This window comes from Pleurodeles waltl, chromosome 1_2 (genome assembly GCF_031143425.1).
Source record: "Pleurodeles waltl isolate 20211129_DDA chromosome 1_2, aPleWal1.hap1.20221129, whole genome shotgun sequence".
In the NCBI taxonomy this organism is placed as follows: domain Eukaryota; kingdom Metazoa; phylum Chordata; class Amphibia; order Caudata; family Salamandridae; genus Pleurodeles; species Pleurodeles waltl.
This window is the reverse complement of record NC_090437.1, coordinates 297,056,105-297,068,756: the sequence shown is the minus strand read 5'-3', so window position 1 is coordinate 297,068,756 and position 12,652 is coordinate 297,056,105. Positions and strand designations below refer to the sequence as shown.

The 12,652-nt window shown below is 44.1% G+C and overlaps 1 protein-coding gene across 1 annotated transcript in view; it reads right to left on the bottom strand.

Moving 5' to 3' along the window:
• Window positions 1–10,655, bottom strand: part of LOC138254106 (broad substrate specificity ATP-binding cassette transporter ABCG2-like) — a 319,412-nt gene extending 308,757 nt beyond the window's left edge. The window contains exon 1 of the mRNA XM_069205808.1: window positions 10,595–10,655. Coding sequence (XP_069061909.1) covers window positions 10,595–10,655 — 61 coding nt within the window. The remainder of the gene's footprint in view (window positions 1–10,594) is intronic.
• Between the last annotated feature and the right edge of the window lie 1,997 nt (window positions 10,656–12,652).

The following is a 12,652-nucleotide window of genomic DNA, read 5'->3' as shown; positions in this document are numbered from 1 at the left end:
ACATATATATTTGTTTATGCCTCTTGGTACATGCACCCATTCTCAGTTTCCACAAGAGGGTATTTGTCCCTTGTTCCCAATTAGGGACTCCCTCTAGAAAAAGTGGGCCCGCCTTATATTGCAAATTATTTTAGAAATAAACATCTGTAATTCCAGTCATCTCTTCTAGAAACTGGTAAAGGAGTTCCTACTTTAGCAAAGTTAGCGACAAATGTCACCCTGCTACTAGGCATCCAGGACCAATGAGTGGCTGGCAATGAGTCATTACTGTCTTCTATGTTTGAATCCAGATTAAGGCCTGTGACCTCGTGTGTCCTCTACAAGACACAAATTCACACTGGGTCTTTAGACCAGTTCAGGGAGCTTGTCGTAAAGGTTCCTTGCATCTAGCCCTGTCATGAGCCAAAGAGCACTGAAACACAGTCATACGCTACAGTATGAATAGGGACATTTCCGGCCTCCCCACTCTTGTCTTTATCTCATATACTACATGATCTCACCATCACTTTTCCCACAAACCACCTAAAACCGTGGTGCATATCTCTTTCGTATGAAAGAGAGAGCATGTTTGCAAACATGATGTTTTTTCTTTATAATTGGCAAATTGGAGCGTCACTAGTCATCGAATATAAAGAAATTAGATATGTACACTTAGACAAGGATTATACAGAATTCCATGTATTGCATAGTGATTACTGCCCTTGTTAAGGCACTGAAGTGCTTTATGCAGGGCAACACCCAGTTCCAGGACTCAAGTAAGTGATGAATCCAGTAGTTATTGATTATTTTTCATTCTTGGGATTAGCCCTGTACACTCAAGGAAACAATTTCATGTTTTATCTTTACTTTTACTGTTGTCGATTAAAGTAATAGGGGGTAGGTGTGAGCATTAGTTGGGGTAGGTGAGCTCATGCAGATGGTAAGTGGAATTAATGGATGAACTAGAAGAGATTGGGTATTGATTGCAGGGGTTATTATTTTCAAAGAAGGATTGGTAGTGCTCCTTGAAATTAGGTGTGGACAATTTGCAGAAATTCAACAGTAGATATGTCACTATAAGGGGCATCAACAATCCCCTCCCTATCCTCTCTCCACCCATAGCTCGAACCCCGCTCCCCCAACAATTCAGCCATTTTCTGTGCTACCCTCTACAATGCCACTTATGAGCAGGGCCACTGGAATTATGTGATTCATTGGGCATGGTGTTTTTCGTATAGTTATGGATTTTACACATTTGTCACATAATCCATCATCTGGGTATAAATTTGCAGGTTTTAAACAAAAAAAATTGTTTCTAGCTGAAACTGATTAAATGTCATTTGTTGCTGTGCAGTGGAAGGCACTTTGTAAATGCTGATTGTTCGCGTTTTAGTTGCATATTGCTGTATTTGGGGGTTAAACTGCCATCTTTACACATGTTTACAGTGTCTGGACAAAGGTTTCACTTTATTAATATTAAATTATGAAACTGATACGATCACAAAATATGCCACATAATGCCGCATAATTTAATAAACCCTGTTGCATAATTTGGTCCTACCTTGCAGCATGATTCCAGAGGCCCTGCTTATGAGCAACAGTTGTTTGTCTGTGCAGCAGGCATGCACAGCAGGCACACCACAGGCAAGCCCTTCTGCACCAGTCAGCTTCCCAGAAGCGCTGGAGATCAAACATACTGCCAGTTTCACCAGTGATATCAAGTACTCTAGAGACGATCTCCTCCTAAACCTAATATACACATATAAAAGTACTGCCTGGCTAAGCAATTCTAAACAGGTGGTAAAAAAGGCAATAAGGAGTCATATGCCAAACAGTCTTAAACTTGACGCAAAGTCTAAATTAAACTGTATACTATTGAATTACTGTTCAATAAGCAAGCATGCCGAGGAGATTGCCTACCTAACTGATATAGAGAACCTTGGACATGTACCCCTGGTCCGCAAATCAAATGCTACAAGTAGGCCTGCAGCCTCTCATTGTGCCAACCACTAAACTAATATTTTAAATCATGCCTCAGCCCTACCGCTGAATCCTGTAGTGTAGTGCTAAACTTCCATATTGACCTGGCAAAATAAATCTTTTGCCAGGCCTAAACCTTCCTTTTTAATACTTGTAAGTCACATCTAAGATAGGCCCTAAAGGAAAGGCTCATAGAGCAGGGTGAATTGTATTCAAAAGGTTGGACTTGTGTACTTAAATTGTACATGTTCTGGCAAAAAAAAACACATAAAGTCTTACCTTATTACATTTTATAAGTGCTAACGTCAGCTTGGGAGCATACAGAGATATGTTGTTTACTCTCAAATGAATTCTAATTTAAAATTCTTTTTAATGGTAAAGTCGGATTTTAAGGCACTATTCTGCAAATGCCACTTTTAGAGAACTGGCATTTTCTTGTTCCAAATATTTGTGTTTCTGTCAGTGTCCTGGGTCACATGACTGTGAAAGCCTCTGTTGAGTTTGTTTCTTGCTTCCAGACTGTAATACAAAGAAGGCTTAGGTGTGGGCAGGATTGACTATCCAGCCCCACTTACACTTCAAAGGGCTTTGCCTCCTGCACACACCAATGAACCTGACACTAGGCCTACTCGATCTTTCGTCACCTCAGACAGCGTGGAGCCTTGACAGGGGAAGAACTTACAGAGCCTTTGTGTGGTGGTAGGACAGGGAGTCCCCTCACACAAAGGCTCCTACAAAGTATAAATATTGCACCTCCAGAGCCACTCTTCAGAACACTTTTGAACCTGTGGAAGTTATAGAAGACGTCCTGCCCTGCTTCCAGAGTACTGCACTGCTGTTAAGGGACTGCACTGCTGTCTGAGAACCAATACTGGACCTCTTGCCTTCATCCCAGCCTAATGAGAGTGACTTCAAGGGTCAGTTGGCTGACCTCCTGTGTGAGCTACAGGGACACAACAAGCTTCAGAGGCACAATGAGACGTTTTTAAGGTGGTTACTAATCTAGGTTTCCATCCTTTACAAATACTTACCTACTAGGATCAGAACAGTCAAGTAAATCCTTCTCAGAGCTCCTTCAAGATAAAATGGACAAGATTAGGGCTAATTTTGAGTTGGGGAATTTAGAACATTTGGACTCCTTGGAATCATGAATATTGGAGGCTAGTCTGATTTTAACCCTACACTCATTTTGACCATTGGCATCAGATGTTGTATTAAATCTATGGCTACAATAAAATTGGGATGCCCTTTGGGCCCTTAGCTTGCCTCATGTTTCAATCTTGTTGAAAACACCTAAGTGCCGGTGATTACTATCTGTTGGTCGAATCAGTCACTTGCCCACAAGTGTGGAAGAAGGTCCAGATTCTTACTACCCTAAAAAGGTCCTCGGTGGACCAGCAACAGTTATAAAATCATAAACCTATCTCACGGCTGCCTTTCTCCTTAAAATGTTTAGAGAGAGATTTTGATAGACAACTAAAGTTTCATCTAGAAATCAACAAAGTACTTGATACAACTCCGGTTGGCTTCAGGCCATTACATTGCACAGAAACGACTTTAGTAACAGTTCTTGATGAAATCAGAATGCTCTAAGACAATGGTTGCAGCGCAGCTCTGATCCTGCTAAAATTCAGTGCTGCGTTCGATACAGTTGCACACCCTATTCTGGACAAAAGACTCAACTTGATTGAGATCCAGTGAAAGCAGTGCTTAATTTGTAAATAAAAAGGTGCCGGTGCCCAAAGCCCTCCTTTTAAACATGCGGCTGCTGCAATTAAATGTGTGAACACGGAATACTGAGGTGGCGTAATTCTGAAGCCAACTCATGCCTCTTCAATCCATATAAAGCCACTGCATGCCCCTTCAGCTCACTCTTGCAGCTTTCTACTTTCTCACTTTCTGACGCTTTTTCGTTTTCTCTTCCTCCGTCTTTCCCATATGTGTCTTTTGCTCGCAGCAAATGCTTGAGGCAGAAGAATAAGCCTCAAAAATAAGTGGCGGTGCTCAGCACCGGAAACAACAAGCACAAATTAAGCACTGAGTGAAAGGCTTTAAATTGGTTTACATCTTTACTGCTAAAACATAACTAGATGGTTTGAATGTCTTCCTTTCAGTCAAAGAATACAGCCCTGTCTTGCAGAGTTCCACATAGCTCTAGTTTGGAGCCCCACTCTATTTACTATATACATCTCGCCATTGGCCAAACTGATTTGGAAATTTGGACTGTCACTAACACAACTGTGACTGTCACTGCTGGAAAGGTCTGTATTTTGTATAGTGCCTGTTTTTACTCAAATGGGGATAGAGGGTTATTGTGTCTCCTGCTAAGCACATCATGTAACATGCAGATGACTGATGTTTATTTTATGTAGATATGCAAGTACTACTTTTACCACAGAGATACCTTTCTTACTTGCAGTTCATAAATTGTAATCCTTCTAGTACAGCGCAGTGAGCTATGAAGGACAATGTGCGACTCCTACACCTTGTAACCCTCACTGTCTATGCAGACGACACTCAGATCACCCTGTCAATCACAGCTGAAAAAACAGCGGCCACAGACATCCGTCTTTGCAAGCAAGCAGTACCTCACTGGATGTGCAAGAACGTACTAAAGTTGAAAGGGGATAAAACTGAAGATTTATGTTTTGCCACTTTGTAAGTTTCCCACACAGCCTCAAGTCTTGGGAAAATATCCAGTGTCAAATTCAGCAGCAATAAACTAGGTTTTATAAAGATAAGGACTTACATCTTAGAAAGCAAATAAATATGGTCTCAGACTGCTGTTTTTCTTTAGCTAAGAATGATGAGAAAGGTCCTACTTCTACTACCAAAACACACACATTAACATGTGGTCCAGGCCACAGTTTTATCCCGCCCGGACTGCCAGACCAAGCCCTTCCTGAACCAGAACACTAGCAACCCAAGAAAGGGCTTGACGTTATTTGGGCTCTTCAGCCAGGTACAGCTTGGTTCCAGTGGCAAAGTGAGCCCGGGTCCCACATTTAGGCATACTCGGTGCACTTAGTGTGTTGTCACGTAGGCTCTCATTATTCTAATGAGACTACTGGATTTTGAGCGGCAGAATCGCCCGCTGTGTGGGAGACCGAGTCTGACCCACTACAGGTGACACCTGTCACTCCAATCCCGGTTTTGCTCCGGCTAACTAGCAGTGTCTCATCTCCACCCAAGGGCGGGATGATTGGGCAGTCGAGCACATGACATAATTGATTTCTCAGGGAAACCGTGGTCACTCAGGTCTCATCCGTTTCTCTTGATTACACTGGTCTCACATACACAATGACAAAGGCAGTATATGTTTCAATAATGTTTTAATGAAGGGACTGCATCTTAGATAGCAAAGCATGGGCTGCAATACCCAGGACGATACAGCATGACAAGATTAAAATGGTGATGAGGAGAGTAAAGCATAGAAACAACGCTACCAATAGAGTCAATAGACTAATTCCTACCTAGGCTATAATAGAGCCCAGCGTGTTAAGCTCTAATTCTGCCCTTCAGGTTCCCCTGGGAAGACATCACCCCTCATGCCTGAGCAAAGGCCTGAAGTCTGCATAAGCAGCTGTAGTGAAGCGTTCAGCAATCAGCATACAGTTGTGGTTCTCTGGCTGGAATCTCCCTTTAACATGTAAGGGACAGGAAAGTGTTTTTATAATGAAACAACTGATGTTCTGAGAAAATATACCTACATAAGGATGTGTGTTTTCTATGAATGTCAGAGACAAAACTTTTTAGCACGTTCACCAGCAACCTATCTTACCGCAGACTTGGAAGAAGCACAGAGTGAACAAGAATGTCTTGTTTGAGAACAGAGTGCTGGCCTAAGCAAAAACAGTTAGAAAGAGAGAAATAAAACAAGACCGTAAAAGTGGCTATTGTAACAATAAACAAGCAAAGCTGAATAAAATATATCTAGGATAAAGTGCACAGCGGCAGGCCTAGTATGTTAAAATAACATGCATGGAGCTATAACTAAAAGAGCTACACAACAGTTTCAAATGCAAAAACAAGGTGATAGATGGAATGCTTGAATTAATCTCAGCCACTGGCAAATTCTTGGGCTGCGTCCCAACCCATCATTTTTGGTTCCCCATGTCAGCGCAGTTTGGACTCAGCTATATGCAAACCAGTCGTGAACCTGCTCCTCATGGGAACAGACAAGGTCCTCCCTGAACCAGAACACAAGCAACCGATGGGCCCTGTCAGCAGTGTGAACCATAGGAGGTGGTTTCCTTCACGGCACTTAGGTGTCAACAATTCCTTGTAAGTTGCCTGAAATGTATGCACCTTTACAACAATATTTGAGCATGTTGTAAAATATAATTTTAAAATTCTCTAGGCAGCGCTGCTAAATTACTGTCTAAAGGTATCACACTTGACATGGATGCACCTGACAGCTAATTATCTAGGGATATTCTATCAGTTTAATATTCTCCAAAGGCCCTCCAAGGGTCACGAGAATATGAAGTACTTAAGACTGCGAATTTGTCCTTCTGCCTAATTGCCGCCTATTTTTAACTTTTAGTAGTTAAACACACTAGACGGTTTTCTACAAGAATGGCGGGTTCCAAAACAAGGCGTGGATCGTCTATTATTTTCTTGCTAAATTCAGCCCACGCACACAACTCATATGCCAGGAAACGAACAGATACTTGCAGAAATAATTTGCAATTGGTAAACAAGAATCCTCGTCAACGTTAACAGACTGGATGGAGCCTCTAATTGGGACGTTTAAAGCCATGGAAAACGTGTTTGCCTCCAAGGGCCAGAGATTGTCAAAACAGACCAGTGTCTTTAAAGGCGAGAAGGGCAGGGGTCAGAAAGTCCGATTGCACTTGAGATAAAATTACTGCAGGTCAGTTTAGTCCTTCTGAAATACCCTTCTACAGAGCATAGTTGGTTATCCATCATATAGCTGTCTCGGAAGGGCCGACAGCGCTGGAATAGAGTCAGATGACTGCCAGACTGGTGCCTTGAGAATGCTCGGAGGGCTGAAGCAGTCATTCCCTCCCAAGCAGAAACTGTCTTGTGACTGGTTTTCGGACATGAGAATAGCACTTCCCAGCTCTCAGAACCTTTCAGAGGTATCAACAGTTCGAATATCAACATTGTGTTTGCTGCCTCAGCCCTGTGGCTTCAGGGCGCTATAATCAGTTTTCATCATTGCACAACTGGTACGTAAGGCTGCCGCTGCTGAGATGCATTCCATGAATCAGTATGCCTTGGTAGGTTTGCAGGGGGTTTGCTTGATCATTATCTTTAGGGGAGCAGACTGGACCAACTAAAAAGATTTTTACAGACCACTTGTTTTGCCACCTTTTTTAGGTCTAGCTTGACGACTTAGCTGTCTGCAATACATATTGTTACCACGTCTTCAGATTATACACCTCTTCGCCCAGAGTAGCTTTTCTTTCTCACCAAAAGAAATTGACTGTTAGCTGTACCTTACCACCCCACTTGGAGTGCTTACACTGCAAAGCATGGGGGGTATTTTACATCTCAAAAATGCAGTGAATCCTAGCACATTGTTATTTATCTCATAAATGCACTTTACACAGAAAACAAATGGTTTGGTTTCATTATTTTCACCATGGTAAGCTGTGTTTAAATATTTGATTTATACTCAACAAGCAAGCAAGACATATTGCCTTGCCACTGCTTGTTAGCTATTCTGCTCAAGCATTTACGAATTGTAAGTACATCAGAAGTATGATACAGGGGCACTACTTAGCGTACTCCAAGATGCCTTTGTGAATAGGTCCCTTTTATGTTTTGAATTAACTGCAGTCAAGTGCTACTATTCAAAACTATTGCAGGGTATTGGTCCAAGAAATGGACCCTTTTGCAGGAAGTGGAAGATGAGCTTTTCACCCTGTTCTTTACATCTCTTCGCATACCCTTACTCGGTGAAAAAGTGCCTCCTTTGGAGTGCATCGATGGTGTGTCATTCATTCATTGCAGCACGAATTGTCCTCTCTTACAAATGGCTGTGGGAGTAGGTTGGTTTCAAGTAACTCTGCCACTCTCCCTGGCACCACACATGGACAGTGTCACTGCTGATATGGATGGTGCTTCCTGACAATCTGTTCCATCTCCCTTGCCCCAAGGCCTATCCCTTGTGGGGCACCACAAATGTATGTAGTTGGGGTGTACTGGAGTTGATGCAAAGCCATGCCAACTAAGCCGGTGCCACTTGACTTTGCCTCACATCCTAACACCAAATTAATCTGGGTACAAACAAGGGGCACACAGAATACCACAGGGTAGTCATGTGTGTAGCTAGTTATTGTTGTGAACTTACACATTTTATGTTGCTCACACTTTGTCAGTTGTCATTGAATTCTGTACCGGAGGATGCACCTGACGTATAAATCTACGAGGGCTTAGCAAATAGGCACAGTATCTATCTCTGGCAGGTACTAGTCAAATGTCCATGACTGCTGCATAAGTATGCTCCAGTTTTAGGAAATATCCCTAAGCATTAGTCTCCAACAGACACTCCTCCAGGAAAAGCAATGCACTTTGTACATGTTAAACAGTATGGCTAGCTTCTCATATTACATATTCATCTATGCATGTGCTTCAGAAGTAGTTTGTGTACTCTCTCTGCCCCCTAGATAGTTCCTGTTGATGTGACTGTGCTTTGCTGCGCTGGCAGTGGCGGGTTTCTTCCGCAACTTCATGATATCTTCCCGCTGAGGCATGTGATCCTGTGTCTGCTTCATGGTTGAGGTCGGGTGCTGTGTATGTTTAACAGTGTCTTGAAGTCTTTGTTATGTTCCTTCTTGTTCTCTCCTGTACACCCTGTTGGATCTGAGGGTGCTCTGCAAGCACACCTACTTTCCTCCAAAAGAGCGTGTCATTTTCTGTGCTTGTGGTGTGACTGTTATGGAAGATACACCATGGTGCCCTCACCTATTCTCAGCGATTTTGCAAAATTCCCCTAGGAGTGTGCCCAGTTGCTGTGTTGTATTGTATTACATTGCAACAGTTATGTAGCACTTATTACCCCTCTGTGGGGCGTTCAACTGCATGCCTACATGAAAAGCATGCTACACTGTAGTGGGTATGCTTGGAAGCATGTTTTCTTTGTTTTGATTCTGTGTGGGAAGTGTCTCCATGTCTTGTGTGATGACCACCAGGGTGCAGTTACCCTGTTATAGGATGCAGCGCTACACAGTGTGATGAAGATGTGTGAGAGATGTGCAGTTTATATTTTTCAGTAAGCTGGCAGATTTGTGCGGATCTGCAGGTCCATTTATAGTATTTCATAGTCTACTTAGCTAGTTACTTCAGTGGGTTGTTCATTCTGAGCTGTTTTGTTTAAAGTGTATGATCCAGAGCAGGTGTGGGCTGGATGGAGAAATGGCAGAGTTCTGGTGCTGCAGGCCTTGGCTCTTGTGCTTGAGAGCTGGATGCCTCTCTTGGTTTTGGTTCCGGTCCTCTCTTTTTTCCGTGTCTGGGATTCATTCTCTTTTTCTCCATGCCTGAGCAGCTCCGTTTTCAGCACTTTGCAGGATTCCATTTGGTGCCTTTGGGCTGCTATGGTTCTCTGTTTGCTGCCCTTTTAGGACTTCTTCTGTTTTTGCATCCCTTATTGAATTCATTGATTTGTGGGATGGCAGCTTTTGCCTGCCACATTATGGCCATCTCACCACTTTTATTGGGTACAGGGACTAATTTCTTCATTTTTCTTTCAGGTTTTTGGGTGGCTTTGCAGTCTTCCACCATTTCTGCCTTCTCTCTTTTGTGTTCCAGTTAATTGGCTGTTTCGTCCAGATTTCTCCCTGTTATGTGGAATGTTGCTCTGGCTGCTGGCCTCTGAATGTCTCCTATGTGATGACTCACCCAGTGTGCTAAGACTGTGACAAGGAAGCCTGGACTTAGTGTAATGACGTTTACCAGTAAAAAATTGGGACATTCCGTTCATTGGCAAACACAAGATCACTCCCCAGAAGTATATAGCAATCCACATTAGTGTAATGGGACACAAAAAGAGAACATAAAACAGACATACTGTAGTCAGTGAGATTTAGAGTTGGTGTGAATTTCAAATTTACCATCTAAGAAAACAGTGGGCCACAGGGAGAATGGGTGAGTTGACCAAGCTTTGGTAATGTCTGCTCCGATGAACAGGGTCAGTACTGATTTGCATTAGGTGGGTTCCCGGGGCTGATTAAGAGTTCGCAGACTGGTACTCCATTGCATCAATGACAAGCTACCCTGTTCACCAAACTTCAGGTTAGCCCACCCTGCTTTGCAAGTTTCTTTAAAAAAAAATAACAAACTTTGGAAACATTTGGTGGCCACCCGCCATGTTTGACAGAGCTGTTTGTCAAACTTTTCCTGCATTGACAGGAACCACATGAAAACAATCCAGCCAATGTATAGAGATGTCCGCGGGACCAGCAGATGTTTCTTAATTTGGTGGGCGTGGAAAAGCTGGGTGGCAGACATAAAGTCCTCTGCCACCCTGTCTGCCTTTACTCCATCTGCCAAATCCTAAATAAAGACCTCTGTCTAGAGTGCACTCTGAGTGCAAAAACAGTGGTTTGGAATGCTATCACGAGTGATTGCCAGTAGTTGAACTATTTCCAAGCATCTCTTTCATTACCTTTTAGGTGTTTGATTGTCAGTAGTATGTCTGGAAACTTGAGACTTGCTTTGATTTCCATGCCTTCTACTACCAATATTTGCACATTTAGAAAAATAGTACGTTTGCATCCATTCATGGAGGTGGAAACTGTGGGTCAAGAGGTTGGAAACTTACTTCGCCGCTAGATAATGAGAGAAGCCAGCCCATGCTTCTACATCTGGGGGGCGTCACAACCCACATGATCAGCACGTCAGTGGTGGTGGAAGGCCCACCATTCACCTACCGGTCCCTAAAACGTGCCCTCACTGCCTATTTCGAACACCCCGCAAACCCAGCCTACAAGAGATTTCTTCTTAGTCAAGCCTGGCAACTACAACAACAACAAGGGTGCTGCTCAACGAAAGAGAACACATCCTGCAGGTGCCAGGCATGTCCATGGCAGACATGCTTACCATGGGTCGATCGAAGGAGCTGCCCCGGGTGCACGGGGCGCACATGGAAGAGGTGCTGCAGAAGCATGTGAAAACAGAACCAGTGAAAGCAGTCACCACTGGGCCTTCAGCAAGAAAGAAGGATCGCCCCAAATTATCTAATAACGCTTTGACCTGCTATACGTGTGGAGGATCCTACCGACACCAGGGCAAGTGCCCCGCCCATGGCAAACAATGTGCAAATTGCAATAAACGTAATCACTTTGCCAAAGTGTGTCACTCCATGTCCGCGCAGAAATTCACCAAGCCTCCATCCACGTGGAGGATGAAAGGGACATGGACGATGATGATGAAGACATGGATGGGGCGGTCCACGTCATTCATGCAATGCAACCAGGGGATACCCCGAAAGAAAATTCTGAGGTGTAGCGTCCTAGTTGTGGGTCAGCAGGTGTCAGCACTCTTTGACACTGGGGCATCCATTAACATCCTAGAGCAGTCTGTTCTCAAAACACTGCCCATCTGTTTAACACTCCACCCTATTGATGTTCAAGTGTATGCCTTTGGGTCCTCAACACCGCTCCCTTTGGCTGGAGTCTACACAAAGGACATCATGCACAAGACCAAGGCAGCCCGTACCAAGGTCTACGTCACTAAGGTTGGGTCAGGGATGCTGCTAAGCTGCCACACAGCGGAGCAACTCAACCTGGTGTTGTTCGCCTTCAGTGTAACCCTAGGGGGCATTGATGAACTAGTAAAGGAATACTCACCGCTGTTTGAGGGCATTGGGTGTCTTAAAGGAAGGCTCATAAATCTACATATCGATGCTTTCATCCAACCAGTGGCCTTAAAACATCAGTGCATTGCATTTCACCTATGCCCCAAAGTTGAAGAAGAACTGCGGAAGCTGGAAGTGGCTGACATAATTGAGCGAGTGGACTGACCGACACCAGGGGTCTCGCCCATTGTCGTCACTCGCAAGCTGAAACAGCCCGGCAAGGTGAGAATCTGTGCGGACATGCGCCTACCAAATCTGGCCATTTATCGGGAACGTCATCTGACCCCGACTGTCGATGACATTGTGGCAGAGGTCGGCGGGTCACACTGGTTCTCCAAGATGGACCTCCGGGCAGGTATCATCAGCTGCTGGTAGCAGCAGAATCAAGAGCAATAACAACATTCTCAATACACGTCGCATTGCGGAGGTACAAGCGCCTCAGCTTTGGGGTATCGAGCGCTGCAGAAGTATTTCAAGATACCATAAGGGGAGTGCTGGCTTGATTAAAAGGGGTCATCAGCGTGATCAACGACATCTTGGTGCATGCTCCTACCATCGAGGAGCACCTTGAAAGACTGCATCCCACATTCCAACGTTTGCAAGAAAATGGTTTGATCTTACATCAGGAAAAGTGTGTGTTTCTGCAGCGAGACATTGTGTTTTTCAGATACCATTTCTCAGAAAGAAGTGTCTTACCAACCCGGAGAAAGTACGAGACATCCAATCATCCCCAGCTCCCAAATCTGTCACGGGCGTCCGCAGTTGCTGGGAATGGTCACGTACTGCAGGAGATTCATTCAGAACCTGACCTCCCTCACAGCTCACCTATGAGAGCTGACCAAGGCAACTGCAAGCTGGGAATGGGGG